Below are 27,227 nucleotides of genomic sequence, written 5' to 3'. Positions count from 1 at the left end.
AAATGGTCCCTTAAAAAGTTATGGCCCAAACCAGAATAAAAGAAGAAAAAAGGTCTAGCAGGAACAAAATGCCAAAAACAACATCAGCAATTCTGTGAATGACAGATTTTATTTCATTAATTCATTTCTCCAAACCTAAAATACAGAAAAACATACTTTGATAGAAATATTCTGTGAACTAATACAACAGGTCCTGCTTTCAAAGGTCCCAATGGCTTTTATATCCAAATGCTGCCTTAAAAGCTGTAGTGCCATGTTAAAAATGTGACAGCGGGGTTTAAACATATTCAGACGAGCGAGAGAGTAACAAAAAACTTGATGAAACCTACAGTATGCTACACAAAATACCTGGTCATCAAAGGCAGACTATTGGCATAATTGAGGTCTTGAGTTTATCGAGTGAATTAGGGTAATCTGTGTCATTTTGTGCGGTTGCCTGTCACCTCAATACTTTACATGATCAAATCAGACTTTACCGTATTCTAGATGGGTTGTCTTGTGATAAAGTTAGCATAGCATATGGTTGGCTTGAACACATCAGTGCTTTCCTGACATTCCACAATGTTTCAGAATACCCTATTTTACCCTAGTGTTTTTCTTGATGCTACAGGAGATAAACACCTGTATTTAACAAGACGCATGTGCTTGATACGGCAACATTCTGTCTGGATGTGCTGAATATTTGGATGTAGCTGAGAAAAGCACAGAAATTGAGGGTTATCTGGCTGGTTTCAAGTGCCTCTTTCTAGTCCTCCCACTTCATCAGAGACCTAAATGCAAAAAACAACTAGACAAAATTTCACCTCAGTCATAGGTTCCACAAAATGCTCCCGAGAGTTCAGATGCCTGTCCTACTTTGGCAATGGCTTTCTCTCCAACGAGTCCTGCAAGTGTCACACCTTTCTCTCGGTTTTATTGGGGATGTAATACAAACCTCGCCCACCCCAAATTCAGCTGCTGGGATCTTAGTTTCAGTTTTTACTTCACCACACACTTACGGACAGAATCTTGACTCTCCCGTTAATACAAGTGGTGCAGTTTTCGAGGTCCGTCTACAGTTAATAGCTTTTCTGGTAAAGTTTTGGCATCAGCTTTAATGGCTTCTGGTTGAGTCAAAATCAGGAATGGACATTGCACTTTGGGCCAAACAGTCCTTGTTCATAGAAAAACCTCTGTGGGAAACAGTTCGGAGTCTGTATGAACTCTGGTCCATTCCAATTGACGGAACAAACGGCTGGTGCTTCAGATAAGTGAGCGGTGATGATGTGGCAGAAAGGGGCGTGGCTTGCTGACAGATTCTCTGTATCGGCCATGACCCAATGGTGGTGGGGTTGTGATATTGATTAAGGGGGTGGGATCAGGGCCCGTTCTCGTTGTAATGGAGTGAGATGGGCCGGTCTCTCTGGACGGGCATATAAGGCCAGTTGTAGCTGGAGCCGGAAAGCAGCATGTCCCGCAGCAGGGTCTCGATGGGCGTTTTACCCACTAGTCGTACAAAGAACAGCTGTTCGATAACAGGAGATGAAACGATGCGCAGGGAGGGTAGCCGTAACAACAGGCGGCCGAAGCGGTTGGGTTGATTGGGGTATTGGTTTCGCACATACTCTTCAAGAGCACACTGGGACTTCTCCTGGATGCTCTCCACATGGGCCACATCAGACAGACCCATGGCATCTAAAGTAGAAAGTAAAAGCAGATGGAAAAATTAAGGAATACTGTACTTCAAATGTGTTTCTTTTGCAGTTGTTTCACTGAAATGAATTGGGTACACCCCACAGGAAGTTTAGCTGGAATTTGAATTGAAATTACAGGAAGAGGAATTTTCAGAATTGCAATTCAAAAAATTCTACACAGACCATCCATCTATCCATCCATCCATCCATCTGAAATACTCAAGTGTGTAAAATTGCAGGATTTTAACCAGGGCTGCCCTCTAATAGTTGATTAATCATTACTCAACTAGAAAAGGACCAAAATTTTATTAGTTGGTTAGTCACAGAAAAAGAAAAAATCCTTGTGGCAAAGTCACGTAGTCCGTGAGGTACAAATTGTTAAAAGCAGGTCCTTGTGGTAATTACAGTATGTCGGGCAGGAAATCCAAATATTTGCCTATCATTCATTGACCTCAAATATTGCTTATCATTTGAAACATGTTAGTAGTAGCTTTACATGGCTGCTCGCTCTTACATTAATCCAGATAAATGTGCTCTATTATTAGGCGCATATCCAAGCGTTTGTGCGGAGTGTGGAAGCTCAAGTATAGCGCTTACTGCAAGACATGGAGGCGCCGGCGTGACTACTTGCATTTTTTTCTGATAACAGCAGAAACAACTTAAAATACTCTGTCATTTTTGGTCGTACGAGAAAAGAGTAATAAATCATTCGAAACAGTAAAAGGTCTACTTTTATTTGTATAAACTCACAATAACAAGAAAATGTTGTGCCTTTTGTAAAACAAAGAAAACAAACAAACAGGATGCACATTCTGCCATTTCAGTCTCCCTGAACTGGAGACGTCACAAAAATGAACCGAACCTCAGCGTATAGGCTACTTGCCTCACATGCATGAGAAATACAAACCCGATTCCAAAAAAGTTGGGACACTGTACAAATTGTGAAAAAAATAGAATGCAATAATTTACAAATCTCATAAACTTATATTTTATTCACAATAGAATATAAATAACATATCAAAAATGTTGAAAGTGAGACATTTTGAAATGTCATGCCAAATATTGGCTCAATTTGGATTTCATGAGAGCTACACATTCCAAAAAAGTTGGGACAGGATCACCAATTCCCCCAATGCTGCAGCGAAAAATAGTGGAGAAATATCAGAAAGGAGTTTCTCAGAGAAAAAAATGCAAAGAGTTTGAAGTTATCATCATCTACAGTGAATAATATCATCCAAAGATTCAGAGAATCTGGAACAATCTCTGTGCGTAAGGGTCAAGGCCAGAAAAACATAACTGGATGCCCGTGATCTTCGGGCCCTTAGACGGCACTGCACCACATACAAGAATGCTACTGTAATGGAAATCACAACATGGGCTCAGGAATACTTCCAGAAAACATTGTCGGTGAACACAATCCACCGTGCCATTCGCCGTTGCCGGCTAAAACTCTATAAGTCAAAAAAGAAGCCATATCTAAACATGATCCAGAAGCGCAGGCGTTTTCTCTGGACCAAGGCTCATTTAAAATGGACTGTGGCAAAGTGGAAAACTGTTCTGTGGTCAGATAAATCAAAATTTGAAGTTCTTTTTGGAAAAACTGGGATGCCATGTCATCCGGACTGAAGAGGACAAGGACAACCCAAGTTGTTTTAGCGTTCAATTCAGAAGCCTGCATCTCTGATGGTATGGGGTTGCATGAGTGCGTGTGGCATGGGCAGCTTACACATCTGGAAAGGCACCATCAATGCTGAAAGGTATATCCAAGTTCTAGAACAACATATGCTCCCATCTAGACGTCATCTGTTTCAGGGAAGACCTTGCATTTTCCAACATGACAATGCCAGACCACATACTGCATCAATTACAACATCATGGCTGCGTAGAAGAAGGATCCGGGTACTGAAATGGCCAGCCTGCAGTCCAGATCTTTCACCCATAGAAAACATTTGGCACATCATAGAGAGGAAGATGCGACAAAGAAGACCTAATACAGTTGAGCAATTAGAAGCCTGTATTAGACAAGAATGGGAGAACATTCCTATCCCTAAACTTGAGCAACTTGTCTCCTCAGTCCCTAGACGTTTGCAGACTGTTATACAAAGAAGAGGGGATGCCACACAGTGGTAAACATGACCTTTTCCCAACTTTTTTGAGATGTGTTGATGCCATGAAATTTAAAATCAACTTATTTTTCCCTTAAAATGGTACATTTTAGTATTTTAACATTTGATATATCATCTATGTTGCATTCTGAATAAAATATAGAAATTTGAAACTTCCACATCTTTGCATTCTGTTTTTATTCACAATTTGTACAGTGTCCCAACTGTTTTGGAATCGGGTTTGTATATCTATAGAAAGCTTGAAATGTCTACTTTTAAACAAAATCAATCGAAAACAAATACTCTCTGCTCATGTAATCCATATAAAAGGTGCATTTCTCTCTATAGGCACGTTTACTACACTGCGGAGATTGCGAGGGAGCATCGTCAACATCTTTGCAGCCGATACTCAAAAAACACTCGTTTATTAATAAATAATTAAAATGTCTTCTTGCTATTTTTTCCCCGACACATTCATAATCATTACTTTTGCCATTGCTTTTTGTTAAGCTTTATGCGTGTGCTTGAGTGCAGAATAGGCTATATTATGCCTATATATATATTAAACAATATATATATATATAGATTAAACTATCATTATGGTTTAGTATATATTTAAGTAATTGAATTTAAATAAATATGCGATAAGTCTACTAATGGATGACTGGACCTTTTTTTTTTAGTCAGTGGCATAGTCAGCCCTAATTTTAACCAATGACCTTCTTCGCCATTCTCTCTGTTATGCTACTCATCATTGGGGTACGCTTACTCTTAATCCTGCTGAGCTTCAGTTCTGATAACAAAAGCTTAATTGCTTCATATTTCTATGAGGGCGAGGATACCTGCTGAGCAGGACACAACCACCACTTCTGTCTATGTCCCATGAGTCCAGATAAAGACATCTATAGTTACTGTAAGCAACGTTTTGTAAAGGGGGGCACTGATGTGTCAGTCCCTGGCGTAATGTCAGTGCTGACAAGTCTTGCGTGCTTCTGTGCCAGTCCCCCTTACACTGCCGTTGCACGGCAAAGGCATCCCCCTCTCTCTTTGTGTTTCACAGTGTGAACACACGCTGGGAGCTGCCACCGCACCGCGTCAGGCAATCGGGGCAACTGGCTGACATTAGAGGCCTGTTGGGTGATGTGAGGTGATAGGAGGTTTGGGCTGAGGTTATGGGCCACAAGAGTTTGTCTGTCCCTGTTAGCTCATGCCGGCGGGTCTCGGCAGGGGGTGGAGGGGGCTTTGGCTGGAATTGCAGGATGGATCACATTGATGCCGTGGGCTACAGAGGTTATGTAGGTCACAGCCAGACTGAAGCGAATCCCTTTTTCCGCAACTCAGCATGCATAATTTAGCCATGTTGGTGGAAGTTGAGGTGGGGCGGGGGGCTGCTTGCCTGGTTTCAATAATAGATGGAAGCGTGAAGGATTGAGTGATAAAAAAATGAATCAAGAGCGGTGGGTTCAGTCATCCATTTGGAAAAGTGTAGGTCTGGGCTGGAAGAGGGTTTCTGACAGGTAGAGCAGGAATCAGAAATAATCTAAACCAGTGGGCAAGACATCTCAGAATCTTAAGCTCTGTGCCAAAGCGTTTGGCACTTTTTTGTTTTTAATGTTTTGTGTAACGCATTTATTTAATTTATTTGCCAACAAACACAACTGAAAGCCTCACAAAAAAAACTCCAAATAGTGGCAACTAGACATAAATAGATTAACAAAACAGTCCAGATGTTTTTTAAATGGTATTATTAACATTAACTCTGTGCTCCTAAACGGACTCATAATTGAAACATTTTAAATACTAATCAAACCAAGTAGTCTTAAGGTTAGTTATTCTTACCAGAGGTGAAGAGTACGATGGACTTTAGGCAGGAGTACTCAGCTGTGTCCACCTGAAGGGCTTTTAGTTTCTCCACCTGCTCTTGGAAGACACGTATGTGGTCCATGAAGGCCACCACCCGCTCGGCTGACATGGGAGAGGCGTGTAGACCAGCAGCGGCCAGCAGGGGTGCAACATGCAGCGGCATGGAGCACTGAGCAGCATTCAGAACAAACAGCTCACTCCACGACATGCGTAAGAGCGCAACCTACAAACAAAAATGTGGCACACGTGTGAGAGACTGCAACAGGTGGTCTTTTTTTAATTAAGAAAAATTCTAAAAAGAAACATTAAAGTATAAAATACATGAATACAAAATGTATGCATTTCTTGTGTAAAGTCATTAAAAATAAAATATGATATAATACCATGCAGAAAAAAATACATAAATATAGAAATTATAAAATATAATCCAATTATTAATGAGTCCAATTTAAAATGAAAATTATTAAATATTACATATGTGGAAAAATAATATTTGATTATTTAGTTTTTTAAGGGCTGTCAAAATTAAGTCTTGTTAACGCATGCAATACATTTTTTCAGTTTAAAAGAACTTAAATCTGTACTGGTGTGCTGTCTGTGAATCTCCTGTCTGTGTGACAGACACACACGACTCATGCGCACAGAAAGCCAGTTTCAGCTTCAGTTCAGACAGCACCACATTGAGTTCTCTTTCACGCTTGAACGGACAAAAATATATGCCAGAATGGCCGCTTTGTCCAGTATCCTCATAAGCACAGTCTTAAATTAATTAAATAAAACTTTTAATTACCATAAAGACTTGTAAGGACTTCAAATGTTTGTCAGATCTGCATCATGTTCATCAGATCTTAAAGCAGGGGTCTCCAAACTCGTTCCTGGAGGGCCACTGTCCTGCAGAGTTTAGCTCCAACCCCAATCAAACACACCTGAACCAGCTTATCAAGGTCTAATTAGGCATACTAGAAACTTCCAGGCAGGTGTGTTGAGGCAAGTTGGAACTAAACTCTGCAGGACAGTGGCCCTCCAGGACCGAGTTTGGAGACCCCGGTCTTAAAGTGACAGCAGCCTAATAACCCTGCTGCTATCTGTCATTAATGTTAATCAAAGAACAAAACACAAAGAGAAAATCACTCACTGCCCTTGACTGCATAGCTTTTGTAGCTTTAATAAAGATTAATCTATATTTAATTTATAACTTGTGCTGTGAAGACTGTTAAGTGTTTGATAATTTTATTCAATTTCTGTATATTTCCTACCTGTTAGATCAAATATTTAATATATACTGTCTTTGTTGTTTCTACATTAATTTGGAGATTAAATGTGAAATTATTACCTTATAAAAATATATTAAAAACTCTAATGTTAATCTCGATTAATTCCATAAGAATGTGTGAATAATTAGTTAATTTGTTTAATCGATTGACAGCTCTAATATATAATATATATATATGAACCAAGCTTGAATATGCTAAGATATTTGCTTTACCTGGTCCATGAGCTGTAGGTCAGGAAAGAAAGGGATGTTCTTCGCCCACTCCACGGCACTGAAGAGCAAACGGGCAGCCAATTCACAGATGTTCTCGATGCCCATTAGGTTGTTGGATTGCATACACTGGGCTCCATAGCGTGAGGTGGGGTACGGCTCGGCCCGTAGAAGCAGAGAGATGAAGCCCGAAAGGTAAGGCTGCCCGTTGTACGGGTCACTCCCATTGCTCAGGTACTGCCCTGGACTGGACTGCGAGTTGGACATACGACCCCTTTGGACAGCTGAGGAAGAGAAAATAAAAAGCAAAGAGCCATTAGAAGCGGATATTAATGTGTTTACTTGCAAACACGACCAGATCCATTCACCAGAATGGATCAAGCCAAATCTCTTTCTGCTTTCTAATGTCTAAGTGACTGCAGTCATAGCATCTGTGAAACCCATCAGAGAGATGCTGACCCCTTTGCTATCCATCAATGAGTAATGAGTGAGTGAACACTATGGTTGAAATGAGGTTTTTCACACTTCCTCAAACAAATGGTTCAGCCAGAGGCGAAGGGCAAAACAGAGGCCATTCCTGCAACGACGCAGCTCAGTGCCCATTTGGGAAACACCTGTTTAACTATCCTGCTGTCTGCCCAATAACTCCATTTACTATAAACCAGAGGGAGCATGAAATGAACACCGAATGAAAAAGAGAGAAAGAGTGACAAAAACCCAGAGGGAAATGGTATTGCTCAGAGGTTTCTTAGACATAATAGAGTTTCATGTAAGTATCAACTTATCTTAGTTGTTTCTCATAAATGACAGATCTGGACCTGGATGTATTATTATAGTTTTATTATAATCATTTGAGTAAAGTATATGTTCTGATATATTTTGAAATGCCTTTAAAGGGGTCATAGCATATAAGCAAAAATAATTGTAAAATTAAAGTTGTTATTTAAAGTTGTAAGAAACATAAGTTGTAATTAGTTATTTTTATATAGTATAACATATATGTATCATAATAGACATTGAAAGGAAGGAACAGGTACAAACAATGCTCTCATTATGATATGAAATACAATCAGATTCCTTTAGGAAGGAAGGAAAAGAAAGTGGGGATTCAGATACTTTTGTTATGGAAACTACAGCTACCTAATGAATGCTTCAATAATGTGTATAATTTACAACTGAATGACAGAAAGAATGTCCTACTTCTTGTCTTACACAGCTACAGAGTAAAAAGGATGTTTTATGTGTCATTTGTGGACAAACAATAGTACAGCTCTCTTAAGGAAATTCTACACCTATACTATGAAAAGTTTGGGGTCGGTTAGATTGTTTTAATGTTTTTGAAATAAGTCTGTTATGCTCACCAATTCTGCATTTATTTGATCAACAATACAGTAAAAAACAGTAATACTGTTAAACATTATTACAGTAAAAATATATATATATTATTTTTTATATATTTTAAATATAATATATTCCTTCAGAAATCATTCTAATATGCTGATTTGCTACTAAAGAAACATTGTTTTATTCTTTCGGTGTTATTCAATATTTTTGTGGAAACCATGATACCATGATTTTTTGATGAAGAATTTTATGTCTAATGCATTATAAAGGTATTAATAATGTACGTTATAATGCATTATATCTTATAATAAATAATTGTAACCAAAGTTAAAATGCATTATAATATTTACAAATTCTGAAATTGTTTGTTTTGTCATGTTTCAATGCATTATACTCTCTAAATGTGTCTTCAATGAATAGATAAGTATTATAATGTATTATACACCTATATACATTTATTATTCATGAAGTCATACAATGCATTATAAGCTGCATTACAAGGCATAATTATTGCATTAAAAATAATTTTATAATGCATTATACGGGCTTTAAGTAAAGTTATAAATTTTTCATAACAAAGTAGTTGTTTTTAGTATTTTTTTATCAATTTAACGCATCCTTGCTGAATAATAAACATGTTAATGTCTTTCAAAAAATAATATCTTACTAAATATATAGTATCTCAAGCATAATTAAAATTCCAGTTCAGATAAAAGCCAAACACTGGCATGTTACGCTAAAGGTGAGGTAGGTCATTACTGCACCACTAGTGGCACCAAAATGAATTGCAATCAGTTTGTTTGAGCGGCCAGACTGAATTTGACATAAGAACATTGGGTTTGGGGACAGGACTACCTGTTAGTTCAGAAAAAAAAAAAAATGGAGGACAATTTTGGAGGTTTGGGAATTTAAAATGGACCCTTTTCTCGCATTTATTCTCTGTCTGCATAAAACAGGAAAACTACAAAAAAAAACTATGTCAGGCACTCTAGCAGCGTAGATTTAGTGAGAGCCATGGTTAAACCGCATTCTTATGGCTCTAAAAAAATCTAAATCGTGAACGTTCTTCACGTGTGTCATGGGATTAACACCACTCACACTCAGAGGTCAAAAGTTACAGAAGCTGGACTTTCCAGTTCTTCGTTTGCTTTCTCTCACTGTTTGTCATTCTCTCCTGAAACTGGTTGTGATGGAGCTCCGGCATGCCACAAGGCGAGGAGGGCGGGGGCAGGTGCGCAATATTTGCTGAGCAAAAATGTGTGACATTGAGGTGTTTGACCACATTTCTGCACAAACATTTAACATAATTCAGGTGTGCAAATTTATTGCATGAATTATTTTAAATTAGGAGCAAGTCACACTTGAACAAGTAAAACAGAGACACATGCTGTGATAGAATATAAAAACGAACAGTAAATCTGAATCTGTACAATTTTTACAGCATTCTTAAACTTACATTTCAGTAATTATTTTATCAACAGTGTAATTTTAGTATTATTTATATTTTATTATACTGTTCATTAATATTTTGAATTAGCTTTTATTTTTGTATTTCTATGCTTCATTAGGTTTTTGGTAACACTTTATTTTAAGGTGACGTAGTTACATGTTAGTCCATGTACTTACTCTAGTAATAACAGTAAATTATGCATAATTACAAGTAACAAACCCTAACCGTAACTCTATAGGAAGTACATGTAGTTAATTAATATTACTCAGTACTTATTTGAGGAAGTACAATGTAAATATGTCACCTTAAAATCAAGTGTAACAAAGTTTTTTGTTTATTAGTTCTTGATTTTTAAAATACTTCTAGCTTCAATTTATTGTTTATTTCATTTTTTTAGTTTAATTTCAAATTTTTTAGTTTAATTTTAGTACTTTCTGAGTAGTTATGGGTAATATTTGTCATTTTCGAGTAAGTAGCCTGTAGGTTATTTTCTCGGAAATGACAAATAATATTATCCATAACGCATTGTTTTTACAGCATACTACTGTTTCCAGTGGCATTTTACTATGTAACTTTTAGTTTTTTTAAAGTTATGTGAAGGTTAAGTGAAAGTATCATTGTTTACTTTTAAAAGTTTTTCATCTAATATTTTTAAATAATTTCATTTCAGCATTATTTTAATCAATGAACAGTTTTTTTTTTTTTATAGTTTTAGTTAACAATAACAACACTGATTATCAGCATAACAATAGAGTTAAAACATTTTTATGCACCCGTTTTTTGAGTTGGCTATAGTGAAAAATCTTAAACTTCATAACATTTCCTTGTTTTACACTTTTTTAAAATCCTAAAACTGTTTAAATCTCTTCAAAGGGGAAAAAAAAGAAAAAATCTAGGCATCTTAGACTTTTTGTCACTGCTGCATTTGAAGAATCACAAGGCATTATGTTACACAGAAAATCACAGTCTCCTCTGCCGGAGGTCACCTGTTCAAATGAGTTGAACAGCAGGATTAGCCAATCGACCAGGTGGCAGGGTGATATTTACCCAAACCCCACAGAGAGCCGTCACATTTGGACTTTGCTATGATCCTGTCTATTATTAATGTTTACTTTCCATTGACTTATATTTCACCCTGCACATGGGAAGTGAGTGACTTACAGGTCATGGGATGAAGTCACAGTTTCAGCACGTTTCCCGAGAAGCTCGGCAACAGCAGCACATGGCGGACATGCGCTGTTAACCGCATCTGCATGCTTGCTGCCAACATCCAATCCTGTTACAAATGTGACATTTTCACATCCCAGGCTATTCTGCATGAAATTTCTGGGTGGTTACTAGGTAATTTAGGTTATTTTATTTTTAATTTTAGTCTGTTTTTGTAATCGTGTTGTGTTTTTGTCAGTTTTATTAGATTTTTTTTAAGTGCCCTTATTATGTTACTTTAAACGTTCATAATATACATTGCACATCACCTCTTTTCTCACAGTGTCTGAAACTGTTCAATAAAGGATTCAGTCTCTCTAAACCCCTCCTTTCTGAGAGCCTACTCTGCTCTGATTGGCCAGATGGCCCAGTTTGTTGTGATTGGTTAACTGCTTACAGAGTGTGTCGGAAACTAAATGCCCATTACCATATATGGATTTCAGCACTGTATGCTTCTGCGCTTGATACACAGTGATACGAACAGTAACAATGGCGTCATTACAGTATCAATTCCAGAGTCCTTTTAAAGTGCAAAGTGGAATCGCAGCGCAGAAAACAGCATCTTCTTGCTAACACATCAAGTCTAGTCTCAGCTACAACTACAGTGTTTGAGGGCGGGTCAAAGTAAACATTGTTTATGGGCAGCCGATGAAGACCATAGGCTAACATTATGCAAATTTGTTACAAAACTACGTAACATGAAGTGAAACTGGAATTGCTGACGACTCGTTTCAGGAGTTAAGAATCGATTCTTTCTTTTAGGACACAATAACTTTATTTGTTATGCACTTTGATATTTAGAACTTTGCAGACATTTTTCACAAACAGCTACATTACACACTACATTTTTTATGGTTTTAGTTTTAATTATAATAACCTTGCTTTGTATTGGTCCAAGTCAAAAGAGCCCAAGTCTCTGTCTGTATTCTGGTCTCTACACTAAAAAATGCTGGGTTAAAAACAACCCAGGTTGGATTGAAAATGGACAAACCCAGCGGTTGGGTTAAATGTTTGCCCAACGTGCTAGGCAGTTTTATTTAACCCAACTATTGTTTAAAAATTACTGTATGGCTCATTTACTATATGTTCATTTATTAAACATATTAATAAATGTAATTTTGGGTAGGCTGAGTTTGTAGAACTTGGGTTGTTTTTAACCCAGCACTTTTTAGAGTGTAGATGTAGCTCAAGTTCCTCATTCAATGTAAGTCTATGAGATTTAGTATGCTAGGCCTTCTGCATGTGAACGTCAGACTTTCTTAAGTCCGTGGTCGTTTTCTAGCTTTGACAAAGGTCACGGCCTTGCACAAGGAACATTCCAGCAGATGCACGTACTTGCAGAAGTCTGTGGAACTGACAAGGCAATCAAGCTGCTTTCTTTCAATCAGAGGCGCCCTTTGTCAGGCTGGAATGTCAGTCATGTCAAGAGCAGCCGTAAGGTGTAAAAACAGGTAGAGCGATCGAAGAAGAGGAGTGCTAGGAGGAAGGTCATCTCTGAGTTTAAGACATGAAAGCGCTAGATGAATCCTTCAGGTCTTGAGTTGCAGTTTCTTCAGATCTATGTGTTGGTGCTAGGTAAAACATTAATGCTCCAAACCAATTTTCTTATGGAGGAAAAACCTGCAGGAAGGTTTTTCAGAAATTTTCATTTGTGGAGCTCAGAAAACATGGCAGCATATGGGTTTGGAACAACCTGAAGGTGAGTACATAATGACAGATATTTCACATCATAATTGATGCTCTTCTGGGTTCTTTGAAGTTTCTACAGAACATCCCCAGAAGGTTCTCATGTGGAATCAGGCTGCCATCTATTTTTTACAGAGAAGGTCACAATCTGTTGTCTGAAATCACTAAAACTACATGCGTATGTGAGGGTCTCAGTGGAAACAGCAGCGTGATTCTGCCCCATTCATTACCAAACGCATGTGATGAACTCGTAGGAGGAGAGAGTGGGATTTCTGAGTGCAGCGGAAAACAAAGAACCTTAGAACGAAATGCATATGACCTCATCCATAACAAAAGTTCAAGAGTTTCAAGGCCATCACTGATCTATACTATCGAAGGCATTATCTGTCTGATACCTTAACCATGTACTTTTTGAAAAATGATGATTAAAAAGTTCTAAACATATGTTGAGACTAGCTTGTTCATCTTATCCTGTCAATCATATCTTCATATTTACCTCACTTACAACTCTTCATTCATGCTTCCCAACTCCATCTTTATTCACTTATATAATCTGTTAATTTATCTATGCATTAAAGGGTTAGTTCACCCAAAAATAAAAATTCAATCAATAATTACTCACTCTCATGTTGTTCCAAACCCGTAAGACCTTCATTCATCTTCAGAATACAAATTAAGATGTTTCTGATGAAATCCAAGAGCTCTTTTACTCCTCCACAGACAGCAATTTAATGACCACTTTCAAGGCCTAGAAAGGTAAAATGGTCCATTTGACCGGGCCTTGAAAATGGTCATTAAATTGCTGTCTATGGAGGAGTAAAAGCGCTCTCAGATTTAATCAAAAATATCTTAATTTGTGTTCTGAAGATGTACGAAGGTCTTACATGTTTGGAACGACATGAGGGTGAGTAATAAATGACAGAACTGTCATTTTTGGGTGAACTAACCCTTTAATTCTAATAATCTTACTTTAAGTACTGCAGGGAGGTATTGTATCTTAGGCTACGTTCACACTGAGAGCCTTAGTGCTCAAGAATTTTTTGTATAGCTGTTCACATTGTTGTTTTTAAGGCAGGAACACATCTAGCCGACGGTCGGCTGTCGGGCAGTTTTTGTTCGTTGTCCGACTGTTTTCTCAATGTGTTCCGCAACATCGGATTTTACATGTTGAGTCAACTTCAGAGCTTGTCGGTCTGACCGGCCATCTGATCATTCTGATTGGCTGTTCAGCTACTGCCACCTGCTGGTACGAAAAGGCATTTCATCGTACGCAGACACAGAACGGATGTGCTACTTTAGACCCAGACGCTACAGACGTGGGCCAACCCCGTAGTCTGCTTTCGTCGCCACTAGTTTTTTGGCGTCAGCTTGGTGTGTTCCTGCCTTTAAACGTAGCCAATATCAGATTCCAGTGTGAACAGATCATGGCCCTGGACTGACTCGCATGTGCAAAAGAACGATAAAAAGACACCACACAGCACACCGTCATAAACACGGAGGATATTAAAGGGATAGTTCACCCAAAAATGAAAATGTTATGTTTATCTGCTTACCCCCAGCGCATCCGAGATGTAGGTGACTTTGTTCCTTAAGTAGAACACAAATGATGATTTTTAACTCCAACCATTGCCGTCTCTCAGTGAAATATTGGGAGTGAATGGGAACTCGATCAATAAGAGTCGAAAAAACATGCACAGACAAATCCAAATTAAACCCTGCGGCTCATGACGACACGTTGATGTCCTAAGACACGAAATGATCGGTTTGTGCGAGAAACCGAACAGTGTTTATATCATTTTTTACCTCTAAAACACCACTATGTCCAACTGCGTTCAGCACTTGCTTAGTGAGGTCTGATCGCGCTCTGACAACGGCAATGATGTCTCGTGCTTATACTTCAATGAGTGCTAGACATCACTGCCGTTGTCAGAGCGCGATCAGACCTCACTAAGCGAGTGCTGAACGCAGTTGGACATAGTGGTGTTTTAGAGGTAAAAAATGATATAAACACTGTTCGGTTTCTCGCACAAACCAATCGATTCATGTCTTAGGACATCAACGTGTCGTCACGAGCCGCAGGGTTTAATTTGGATTTGTCTGTGCATGTTTTTTCGACTCTTATTGATCGAGTTCCTATTCACTCACATTATTTGACTGACAGACTGCAATGGTTGGAGTTCAAAATCATCTTTTGTGTTCTACTGAAGGAACAAAGTCACCTACATCTCGGATGCGCTGGGGGTAAGCAGATAAACATAAAATTTTCATTTTTGGGTGAACTATCCCTTTAAAGTAAGCAATTACACATTTATTTATTGTGTGATCTGCCATGGATGCCAGCGAATTTAGTGCAGGCAATATAAATAAAGACGAGGATGCGAAAAAAGAGCAGAGTTTTTAAACATTTATAATGCTTTGCTTGTATATAGAACTGTCACTGTAATACTTGATACCTTTCGCAACTCTCTTGATTACTTCAGATATGTAAAATCTTTGAAGTGACTCCTATGAGCGCAGAATTGTGACAAATGTCAATCTAGAGTGATGTAAAAGTCGCATGTATTCCAATTTGACTGAGGTTGCATTGAAAAAATCAGACCTGTATTGGATTTAGGACCACATATGGAAGGTGCTCAAATCAGTATCGAAAAGATCAGATTCCATGTGGTTTATGCTGTTCACACTGTCATGACAAAAACAGATCTGAGTCACATATGAGCAGTCGAATTTGGACCACATTCACCTGCAGTGTGAACGTAGCGTTAGAGCTCAAGTCCTGTGCTTGATCTTCGGTATCATGGACAGCATGCCAAATCTGTTTATCTATATCACACTCAGATTACAGATTACATGAACTAGTGAACTTGTGAGAGACAAATTATTGGCAGGATTACATCAACCTGGAATGACCAGGAGCCAACCAATACAAAAAAAAGCTAGCTCTGTGAGTTACAGAATCTGAACTGCTAAGGTGTTTTTATGTAAAATACAATGTTGAGAATCCCAGACACGACACTAAAGTGGAAATTGTACCACAAACCAAGAATATATCATATTTATATAGTTAATTCATTTCATCTATGTATTTATCAAAGACTGTTGAGCGCCTCAAAGATCTAATTTGAACCTGTAATCTGTAAGAAATGCTACAAGATATTGTTCACTATATGTCATATAGATATGTGAATGTTAATCATAAACCTCATGCACAAGGACCAAAGTATAAGAGTGTTTTGTTTGTTTGGCTCAAATTGTGTTATGACTGCAGAGTAACTGTAATGGCTAAGTACATGGTGCTTCTCTTGGTGAGTGACTGAATTGCATAATTCAGAGGAGATATCATTTATGAATGAAAAGAAGCGAGGCTGCATGTGTTCCTGTCTATATCTATTTTGTCTGTACAAATGCAACACACACTAAAGTATCTTTCGAAGTTGTAAATAAAACAAAGATTATTGGAGTACAAGAAAATACCATTTCAGTTTTTCTACTACCACACCATTTTTTTCAGTGCAACCTGATGGGCATAAAGAGCGAGGACAAAAGTGCATATTATTGATTGAAGTGAATGCATGCAGACAGACAGGTAAAGCAAACCAATGTCTTAACATGTCTTAACTGTTAAGGCGGCTGATGTTTTCACAGCTTCTAACCTGTCATTCTAAATGACTGCAATGCTTTTACATTTTAGTTTCAAATAGATTCATCACAGTATATGGGGTAAGTTGTCACAATGGAATCGGCTATCATAGGCTGTTCATTAACATTACACAGTGAAATATTTACGAGAGACAAAACAATTAAACAAATAATAATTAATACATTATATAAATGTTGAAAACAATTTTGACTCTTATGACAGCTTTCCTTTGAGACAACTAGCCCTGGTCTCCTCTATGCATTAAAAACTCAACAGGCAACTAAGGGAAACTAATTGGAAAATCCATGAAAGAGCCAATACAATAATGACTGAGTTGAGGTGTTTGAGATGGTTAGTGTCGACTTTGACAGAAATGCAATATTATAACAGAGGGTACAGAATCTTTCTGGACCCATATTCAACATTGAAGCTGTCTTGTAATACACAGATAGCTCATATTCACATCAAAGGTCAACAGACTACAGGATCAGGAGACTGAATGTTCTTTCAGTCTAAAGCAATGACTAGATGAATTTTCCCTGCAGTGATTTTCATAACCTAAACCAATTAGGAACTTTGCTGAGTTTTCACAATCATCTGCAGAGTTACGAATTACAGCAATTATAAAAATAACACTAGTATTTTAATCTACATTTGAAATGGACCATTTCTGAGGATGACTTTGCAAACTGATTATGCCACAAATTACTATTTAGACTCCAAATGTCTAATCTTAGTCTGCAAACAAGGAAATTTGATGTTTGATTTGTAAAAATTATTTTTTTCTTTTGCTGTTGAATGTTATTTGCGCAATTAAATGAGCAAATATTCAAGATTAGTCTGAATTATATTTTCAAAAAAAGAAACTATATATTAGAATAAATTGTTGCTGTAATGAGCTTTTGTGCTGAAAGAAAGAAAACAAATCTATCCATCACTGGTAAATTCTTCATTAAATAAATGCTCATGGTTCTTATGTTCATCATTCTTATGAAGAACCTTTTCTTGAGTTGCTATTTTGTTCTTTTGAGATTAAAAATGTTTTTGATGTTACATGGTTATTCAGATTATAATATGGTTTTTGGGTCCTTAAAGCACCAGTAGATATTTTGCTGTAGAATAAAAAGTTCTTTGAGGAACTTAGTCCTTAATCAAGGTGAAACCTTTAGTTTTACGTTTAAGAGCAATATCGCCTATTTTTGTAATTTGTGCAACATGTTAGTGAGCTTTGATCAGTTTTCAGCTTTAAATAAAATTTCTTAAGTTGAAAAAGTGTAATGAACTTTAACTTAAAAATATTTTTTCAAGTGTAGTGGGAAATCTGTAAAAAATGTTTTACAGTATGTGTAAAAAAGGTCACTTATAAAATTTGTTTTCACAAAAATATAGTTAAAACTGATATCTGTCAGCTCAGACATCAAGATATGTTTAAGACTATGTTTAAGAAAGAAAAATTACTGAACTATTCCATTTGAAAGAGATCTAATTGATTTATAATCTATATAATTTTACAATAGTAACAATACAAACATCTTTTTATAATTACATATTAATATTTCAAATTAGATGTCTAAATGTCTAACACGATGGTTATTTTTTTAGTTCTTTGGAAAACCATCTGGTGCTTTAATGAACCAGAGAACAAAACTGATCTGAATAAGATGCAATGTCAACTAATATCATCTTTCTGTAATCAAGAACATGGTAAATCTCCAAAGAATCATGTAGCAACTCAAGAACTTTATATACAACCAAAATTATCTTGATTAGAGGAGCTAGGAACATTTAAGAACCACTACGCACCATGGATTGGTTTGATACAAATTTTGTAATGTTTCCCAGTTTCAACTATAGCATTTGAATCATTTTACATTTCTGATCAGGTTTGTCCTAGTAATACAGCTTTTAAATATGTATTTGTCAATTGCATGGAGCAGGTAAACACTGTCAGATCTTACCCTCTCTCCTCATTCCGACTTTCAAACACTTCTTCAGCCGGCAATACTGGCACTGGTTCCGATGGTGCTGGTCAATGGGACAGTCGCGGTTCCCCCGGCAGGTGTAACTCAGGTTCCGTCTCACCGAGCGTTTGAAGAAGCTCTTGCACCCCTCGCATGTAAACTGGCCGTAGTGTTTGCCGCTGGACTTGTCCCCGCAAACCATGCAGTCCACATTGGGAATTTTGTCCCCGGAGAGCGCGTCGTTGCCCGGGGTTGAACCTGAGGGAGTTCCCGGTGTCCCGCCGGGCTCCTGACTGCACATTTGCAGCTGGGACCCCGGATCAGCCGAAATGTTCTCTTGCCACTGATTTACTACCATTGCCATGCTATCCCGCAACACTGTCTGTGGTAACGACCGATACAATGTGACTCCTTTCAAGCAGGGAGGAGAGTTCAAGCGATCCTGAATGAGGCTTGAGGAGATCTGGACGAGGCGCGAGGCGCTTCCAACCACCTCTTTCTGCGACAAAAACTTTGATAGAGTGAAATTTACTTCTCTACTCAGAACAGGTCTTGGAATATTTACAAAGTAAACGAGAAGGTGGCATAATTATTGCGCGAGAAATCCCCAAAACATGTTCAAGTTTCAGTCGCTCCGAATACTGTCAGTCTTGCGCGAGAATGTCCGAGTGTCGCGTCACGAGAGGACCATCCGTGCTTGAAACTCACGATCTTCTCGAAATCCCACGTGTGAAGTTTAATGAGAGATACACTATATGTATTATGTATTATTATTATTATTATTAACAGAAACTATAAAAGAAACGAGCGTTTTCCAGTAATAATACTGACACGATACCTAATCGTAATCTTCAAGACCGCACGCGAAATGTTATTGATGCAAAAAACGTGTAAATAAAATAAAAATGAATAAACGCTAAAAGATCTTTCCGTATGACACAATTCTTTGTACCAAGAAAGTTCCTAAATAATCCGTCAAAACTTGTAGGTTGTTTACAAGAGGAGATTCAGTGCGTTTCACCCGCCAGCTGTCCGATTCATCTCTGAGAACCGTAGTTAAGAATTCGGTGAAAGTGACACTAAACAGCCGTGGTTACTGGAGCTCCACCCACGGCACTGCATATATGGACATGGTGACCATATTAGTATATGACGCCTTCTTATGGGGCGGGGCTTGCATACGCTAAGCTTCTCAACTGGTCAGTGGAGGTGCTAGAAAAGAACTCTTTGTCCAATTGGACAAAGGCGCTGCTCTTGCACAATTAATGTACATTGTTTAACAAGCAGAGAGAATCTCAAGAGTTCTTGACAAAAAGACATTAACACTGATTATTTTTTATTATCATTATTTGCCAGGACAAAAAAAAAAAAAAAAAAAAAGCACTGAAAGTGGCAAAAAATGTAGTTCCCTTGTGAATTCTTCCATTTTAATCTTTAATCTAACAATATTTTCTGGATTAAACGAGTCATTTAGATATGTTACACACAGAAACTGTGTTTTTAAACTTAAAAACTATGCACATTTTTTAAAAAAAAGTCTCTGACACTTTTACTCTCATCAGAACAGTTCATCCCTCAAATGCATTGTTAGAATACAGCTATTATTTATGTTACTTATTATTTCAATAATACTATTAACAAATTGTGTGTTAATAATATTATTTTTATACATCATTACAGATTTCAGATTAAATCCAATACATAACCATGTTTGCTTTGTGCACAATTTCAGTGCATAAAACACTTTCAGGCATGAAATATATAATGCTAAATAAGCAAATAAATTAATAAAAATAAATGTACATTGATATATAATGAGAGAGGGGAAAATGATGGGATTACTTGGCATGATTGTTACCTTGTTTTTATTAGTGTTGTTGAGGTGTTGGAGTTTACACCATTTGACAAAGGCTCCTCGCAGGAGTCTTCACTTCTGTTAGTTTAGTCTGTAATGAGCATATTGGGAAGCTGTTAATGCACAAAAGGCCACAGTGTAAATTACAGTGACATGCACTGGGTTTTACATTACACCTAAAAGCTGTGAGGAAGCGTAAAAGTTAAAGACATTGAACTAACTAACTGATGTCATAATTTATTATTTTAAGACTTGTTTATATGCACTTAAAATGTGCAACTGTTGTAAATGATTCAACATTACTTGTTACAAGAATATATTGGGATTGTCATGTAAAATCCTGTAGTAAATGTGGACTGGATTTTATTGGAGAATTATTTTAGAAATCTGTAATCCCTCCTTATTTTAATGCATTTTGGATCAGCTGTGGTTGTGTTGAATGAAGTTTGACTTGACTGCTTAATTAAAATACTGCCTTTTACAACTAGTTCCAGACAGCAAAGGTTAAAAGCTCTATTTTTTGCCAAAACTTTGTCATATCACGAAAATTATATATATGAGAAAACTCATCACTCTTAAAAATAAAGGTTCCAAAAGAGAACCTTCACTGTGATGACATAGAAGAACCATTCTGGCTTCCTCAAAGAAATGTGAAGTTCTTAAAAGAACCATTTTTTCTTAGCCTGAAGAACATTTTAATAATATAAAAAACCCTTTGTGCAATGGAAAAGTTTCATGGATTTTAAAGGTTCTTCATGGAACCATAGATGCCAACCTTTATTTTTAAGAGTATATGAAGCTACAGGAAACATTTGTCCACTTCTTACATATCCATTTGGACTGAGACATGTAACTATGATAAAGAGTACAAATTCTGAAGAAAAAAAAAATGTGATTAATTACGATTAATCACATCTAACATATAATTTTGCGTGTATATATATATATATATATATATATATATATATATATATATATATATATGTATGTGTGTGTGTGTGTGTGTATAGACATAATATACAAACATAAACTATGTTAGATGTGATTAATCGCAATCAATCGATTTGACAGCACTAGTTTGAAGTAATCATAATGCAACAGGCACTAAATGAGAGAACTTTGTTTTAATATGTCCATTGTTGCAGGTAATGCAGTACAAGTAACGCAATTATGTAATCAGATTTATTTTTTCAAGTAACTAGTAAAGTAACATTACTTTTAAATTTACAACAAAATAGCAGAGTTACTTTTTCAAATAAATAACGCAAGTTACTTTGTTTTCCAACGCTATCTCATGACCAATTCGTACATATTTTATGAGGTGGCTAATTCACATGAATTTGTACAACCTCACTTGTACGAATTCATACAATTTGTCTAAACCCCAGTGATTGGTAGGTTTAGGGGCAGGGTTAGGGGTAGGTAATTCATACAAATTCATACGAATTTGCCACCTCATAAAATACGTCCAAATTGCTGTGAGATCAGATTGTGTTTTTCTATTTATTGACTGGCATCTTTCCTGTCCCCATGTTGAGTGAAATCGGAAGTAAGTGCAGAGAGGTTGTATGCACTAATGTAGTTTTAGACCAGAGGTGTCCAATTCTGCTCCTGGAGGGCTACTGTCCTGCAGAATTCAGCTCCATCCCCAAATAAACACACCTGAACCAGCTCATCCAGGTCATCTTTAGATAAACATCACATTTGTGTTTCTTTTTTGTTGTTTTTATTTCTAAAGTAAGAGTTTAACTTTTCCTGTGTCCTATTCTTCTGCAATCCAGAATGGCAGCACATCTGAAAGGTTATATGCATTATGTAACGCATTACTTTCTATAAAAAGTAACTAAGTAATTCAGTTAGTTACTTTTTTTATGGTGTAACACAATATTATAGCACATTAATTTTAAAAGAAAGTAGCTTCCCCCAATACTGAATATGTCTATTAAAACATTAAGAGCACCTCAATAGCATTGAGAAACATTAAAGGTGCCCTAGAATTAAAAATTGAATTTATCTTGGCATATTTAAATAACAAGAGTTCAGTACATGGAAATGACATACAGTGAGTCTCAAACTCCATTGTTTCCTCCTTCTTATATAAATCTCATTTGTTTAAAAGACCTCCGAAGAACAGGCGAATCTCAACATAACACCGACTGTTACGTAACAGTCGGGATCATTAATATGTATGACCCCAATATTTGCATATGCCAGCTCATGTTCTCAACATTATGAAAGGCATTAGACAAGGACAGGACGTCTGGATCTGTGCACAGCTGAATCATCAGACTAGGTAAGCAAGCAAGAACAATAGCGAAAAATGGCAGATGGAGCAATAATAACGAACATGATCCATGATAACATGATATTTTTAGTGATATTTGTAAATTGTCTTTCTAAATGTTTCATCGGCATGTTGCTAATGTACTGTTAAATGTAGTTAAAGTTACCATCGTTTCTTACTGTATTCACGGAGACAAGAGCCGTCGTTTTTTTCATTTTTTAAACACTTGCAGTCTGTATAATTCATAAACACAACTTCATTCTTTATAAATCTCTCCAACAGTGTGTAATGTTAGCATTAGCCACGGAGCACTATCAAACTCATTCAGAATCAAACATAAACATCCAAATAAACACTGTACTTATGCGATTAGACATGCTGCGTGACGAACACTTTGTAAAGATCCATTTTGAGGGTTATATTAGCTGTGTGAACTTTGTTTATGCTGGTTAAGGCAAGCGCAAGCTCCGGGGAAGGGGAGCACGAGATTTAAAGAGGCCGCGCAAGGAATCGGTGCATATATAATTATGGCTCAAAAAATAGGCAGTTAAAAAATTAATTAAAAAAAATCTATGTTGTATTTTGAGCTAAAACGTCACAGACACTTTCAATGGACACCTTAGACTTATATTACATCTTTTAAAAAGACGTTCTACGGCACCTTTAATATTTTCTTACCTCCGTCCAAATCTTCACTGTGTCACTGTGGGCTGTTTCCTCCATTGAGTAAGTGCAGTATTCCATTAACCAGTTTAAACAGTTATTCCTCCCTCTCTGTCCAACGTCACATGCAAAGTAAACATTCATCTTTGTGTTGGTGCCTTTGCAAAACAATAGCATTAAAACAATCAAAACACTGCCAGGGTTATTTACAATGAATTAAAACACTTTTAAATATGAAGCGTATAGTAAATAAATGTAGATGAGAGAAAATAAATTATTTAGATATACTCACGAAACATATGGTCCCCAGTTTAGCAGCATGCAAAGAAAAGAACTTGATGTTATTGTTGTCCCTGTTTAGCATGGCACTTCAAGCGCTAGAGGCCATAAAGTTGGCCTTTAGCTTAGCCTAATTGTTGTCACATGTAACCCTACCTGTCCCCCAATTAGCCTTTTGACTGGCTATTAGATCATTCTGTGGCATAGTGACCGAGGGCATTATTCGGTGGGGATGGTGATTATGTGTAATTCTATACAGTGATGGCATTTAAAAATGTTGATTTGAAATGAATATAGTTTTCTAATATCATCCAATTAAATTAGAGGTTAGAGGTTCAGTTAAAGCACATTTAAAGGAAAAGTTCTGTCACTGTTTACTCACCCTCATGTTGTTTCAAACGTGTATGCTGTTATTTTTTCTGTGGAACAAGAAAGGAGGATTTATGAAGGTTTATCATTTCTGTCAAGTTCCAAAAGAACAAAAACACCATAAACTTAGTCCTTACAACTTGTGAGCTGATCAGTCTTTGTGGTCATGAAATAGCTTTCCAAAAACAGACCAAAAATGATGTGATCTGTTATGATGTAAGTGAGAACCTGAATCTGAATGTGAATAAAAAACACCACACAGGTTTGGAACAACATGGGGTGAGTAATATTGTAAAAAAAATCCCTTTAATGAGCAATACTGAATCTATAAAAGTGCCACTAGATATATCTGTCATATTAAACTGAGCTATATAGAATTGTATGATCATCGTGAGAACAAGCATCCATGTGTCAGATGCATCTCTGGCTCTGTAATGATAAATGCAGAGGGAGCTCAAGCTTAGTATGAGGTGACTGATGAGCACAACAACTGGCACAGTGACTCCCAGATTGAGGTCAGGGAGTAAACATGACCACATAGCATGGCCTAGGAAATGCAAAGGCCACTGGTTTGCAGGTTAATTTATGGAAGCTCTGACAGTTTGTGACCCATGATTCAGTGCCCCTGTTTCTGACGTGAAAGACAGCCCTGTCCAAAAATGTACCCATAAACAATCACTTAGGTAACCTGAGTGTGAAGCAAAATATGGTCTGAAGGCCCACTTTCCAAAGTCGTGAATGATCAGTTGTCATCAATTCACCTATTCATAGATCAATTAAAAGCTCAAAACAAAAACAAAAACATTTGTTCTGAAACTGTTTATTTAATGTTTTGATATTCAAAGTATCAACCATAATCTTAAAATTTAGATAGACAGATAGATAGATAGATAGATAGATAGATAGATAGATAGATAGATAGATAGATAGATAGATAGATAGATAGATAGATAGATAGATAGATAGATAGATAGATAGATAGATAGATAGATAGATAGATAGATAGATAAATAGATAGATAGTGTGTGTATATATATATATATACACACACTATTATTAATCAAATTATTAATCAAAATCTTTCAATCAAACCTTCAGACATAAAGCTAGCCGTTTATATGTTTGTTTATTCCCATATATGTTTTTCAATCAAGTTATTATGGCTTTGTCTATTCAATTATATATAACATATATAATTATATAAAATAACAGAAATATATAGAAAATCTATATTCAAGAAAATCTAAATGATTTACAAATTATATAAACATATATGTGACCATGAACCACAAAACAAGAGTCATAAGGGTATTTTTTTTTTTTTTTTTTTTTTTTTATTTGAGATGTATACATTACCTGAAAGCTGAATAAATAAGTTTTCCATTGGTGTTTGGTTTGTTAGGATAGGAAAATATTTGGCCAAGATAAAACTGTTTGAAAATCTGGAATCTGAGGGTGCAAAAAAAATCAAAATATTATTGAGAAAATCACCTTTAAAGTTGTCCAAATGAAGTCCTTAGCAATGCATATTGCTACAACAATTATTTTTTTATATGTTTGCAGTAGGAAATTTACAAAATATCTTCATGGAACATGATCTTTACTTAATATCCTAATGATTTTTGGCATAAAAGACAAATCGATAATTTTGACCCATACAATGTATTGTTGGCTATTGCTACAATTTTGTGGTCCAGGGTCACCCATATATATATATATATATATATATATATATATATATATATATATATATATATATATATATATATATATATATATATATATATATATATATATATATTTGTCTATAAAAACAGCCAATTTATAATATGACACTCTTATAAGGATGGATTTAAATTTTGGATGAGTGCCTTTACATTTGTTCTTCATATTGCGTTTTTTTCGGTCAGTGCGTTCTTTCCTCTGTCCGATTAGAGTTGATTAAGAGGTTAGACGTTGTGAAGCATGGCGTCTTTAACTGAGATTTATCTGTTCCTGTACTGACCCTCATGGGGTTGCCTGCTCTCACCCCAATGTCCTCTAGATTTATTTGGTTATTTGTTTATCTATTCTGAGGAGTCTTGCATGTCTCCCTAATTTTTTTTTCCTGTTTATACATCCAAGTCTCATTTTTCACAGCGGTAGCAATATGAAGCTCTTGCCATATGCTGATACAGTCAAAATACAGGCAAAGGTGCTGATGACCCTCATGACCAGGACACCGCCTGAAGCACAAGCCACTATGTTCTGCATTGTACAGACTCAGCCGACATCTATTAAGACATAACCTCCAGGTTTTAAACTGAAATATTGAAATTATTTTCCTTTGAGCTTGATACCACAACATATTTCCATTCAAGAAGGTCTTGAGAACCTTAGTTTTTCATTTCTGGGTTTAATGAGCAAAAACTGGTTCTGACTTTCAAAAATTTCATTGACGCAACACCAAAACAGGCACTTGTCTATGCACACATTTCTTGTTAGGGGTTTTGGGCTAAACGGGGAGAGCAACAGTATGTGGCTAGCATGACCTGACATGCCTCTGAAGCTGGAGGGGGGCTTGACCTTTGCTCCCAGGCTTCAAACCTAGGAAGATGAAAAAAAGGGATTGGTTAGGAGGGTGACTCCTTAAACAAGAGCTTCTGTTTTAGACAGGAATGTCAGTTCCATAAAAAGATGCCTATAGAGAAGGAAAAAGTAACCAAAAGTGAACAGAGAGATATTGAAGATATAAAAAAAAAATGTGTAGACTGTGTACGGGAGACCGGGGCTAGTTGTCACGCTGGGAGATTGGAATAAGTGCTCGGTTTCAGTAACTATGAGGGTTTGTCTAAATAATTTAGTTTATTAACGTTTCTGTCCTTCAAACTAATATTCCAATAGATCCTAATACTTTTGTAATAGTTGTTGGAGAGAACAAGACAACACAATAAAGGTAACATATAAAGATACATTTTAATTAAAAGGTCAAACTGTTCTCAAGACAAGGGTATTTTTCATATGTTCATAGGTCAGGTCAAGTTGTGACGTGTTTTATATGTTGCAATTTTATACTTTTTCCATGAAAGTAAATATCTTTAAATGAACAAAACTTGTGTAATCTTGCATTTTGTAATCTTGGTAAATGTTTTACATTTACTAATTCATTTTAACATTAAAGGTGGAAACACATTACAATAAGGTTTCAGTTGTTAACATTAGTTCATTATATACTAAAGTACTAACAATTAACGGTTTTTCTACAGCATTTATTAATCTTACTAAATGTTAATCTCATTATTTACTAATACTTTTATAAGATCAAAAGTTTTCTACATTCATTGCACTTTGTTTTGAACTTTTGGACAGAGAAATGGACTTCCACTC

The 27,227-nt window shown here is 36.4% G+C and overlaps 1 protein-coding gene across 3 annotated transcripts; it reads right to left on the bottom strand.

Annotated features, from left to right (window-relative positions):
- nr2f5 (nuclear receptor subfamily 2, group F, member 5) lies at window positions 1-24,080 on the bottom strand. 3 transcript variants are annotated; one of them, XM_067410789.1, is made up of 7 exons: window positions 23,999-24,080; window positions 23,875-23,911; window positions 23,229-23,357; window positions 20,270-20,357; window positions 7,128-7,408; window positions 5,618-5,864; window positions 2-1,674 (listed from the first exon to the last, which is right to left on the bottom strand). In XM_067410789.1, the coding sequence occupies exons 5-7, from the start codon at window positions 7,389-7,391 to the stop codon at window positions 1,358-1,360; spliced, it is 828 nt and encodes a 275-aa protein (XP_067266890.1). In that variant the 5' UTR covers window positions 7,392-7,408; window positions 20,270-20,357; window positions 23,229-23,357; window positions 23,875-23,911; window positions 23,999-24,080; the 3' UTR covers window positions 2-1,357. The 3 variants fall into 3 exon arrangements, with proteins under 3 accessions (XP_067266889.1, XP_067266890.1, XP_067266891.1); XM_067410790.1 differs by lacking the exons at window positions 23,875-23,911; window positions 23,999-24,080 and adding an exon at window positions 23,506-23,872 and having other exon boundaries at window positions 23,229-23,371; XM_067410788.1 differs by lacking the exons at window positions 20,270-20,357; window positions 23,229-23,357; window positions 23,875-23,911; window positions 23,999-24,080 and adding an exon at window positions 18,409-19,467 and having other exon boundaries at window positions 1-1,674.
- Between the last annotated feature and the right edge of the window lie 3,147 nt (window positions 24,081-27,227).

The sequence above is a fragment of the Chanodichthys erythropterus genome, chromosome 2 (assembly GCF_024489055.1).
Source record: "Chanodichthys erythropterus isolate Z2021 chromosome 2, ASM2448905v1, whole genome shotgun sequence".
Lineage (NCBI taxonomy): Eukaryota > Metazoa > Chordata > Actinopteri > Cypriniformes > Xenocyprididae > Chanodichthys > Chanodichthys erythropterus.
This window is presented reverse-complemented; position numbering and strand designations above follow the sequence as displayed.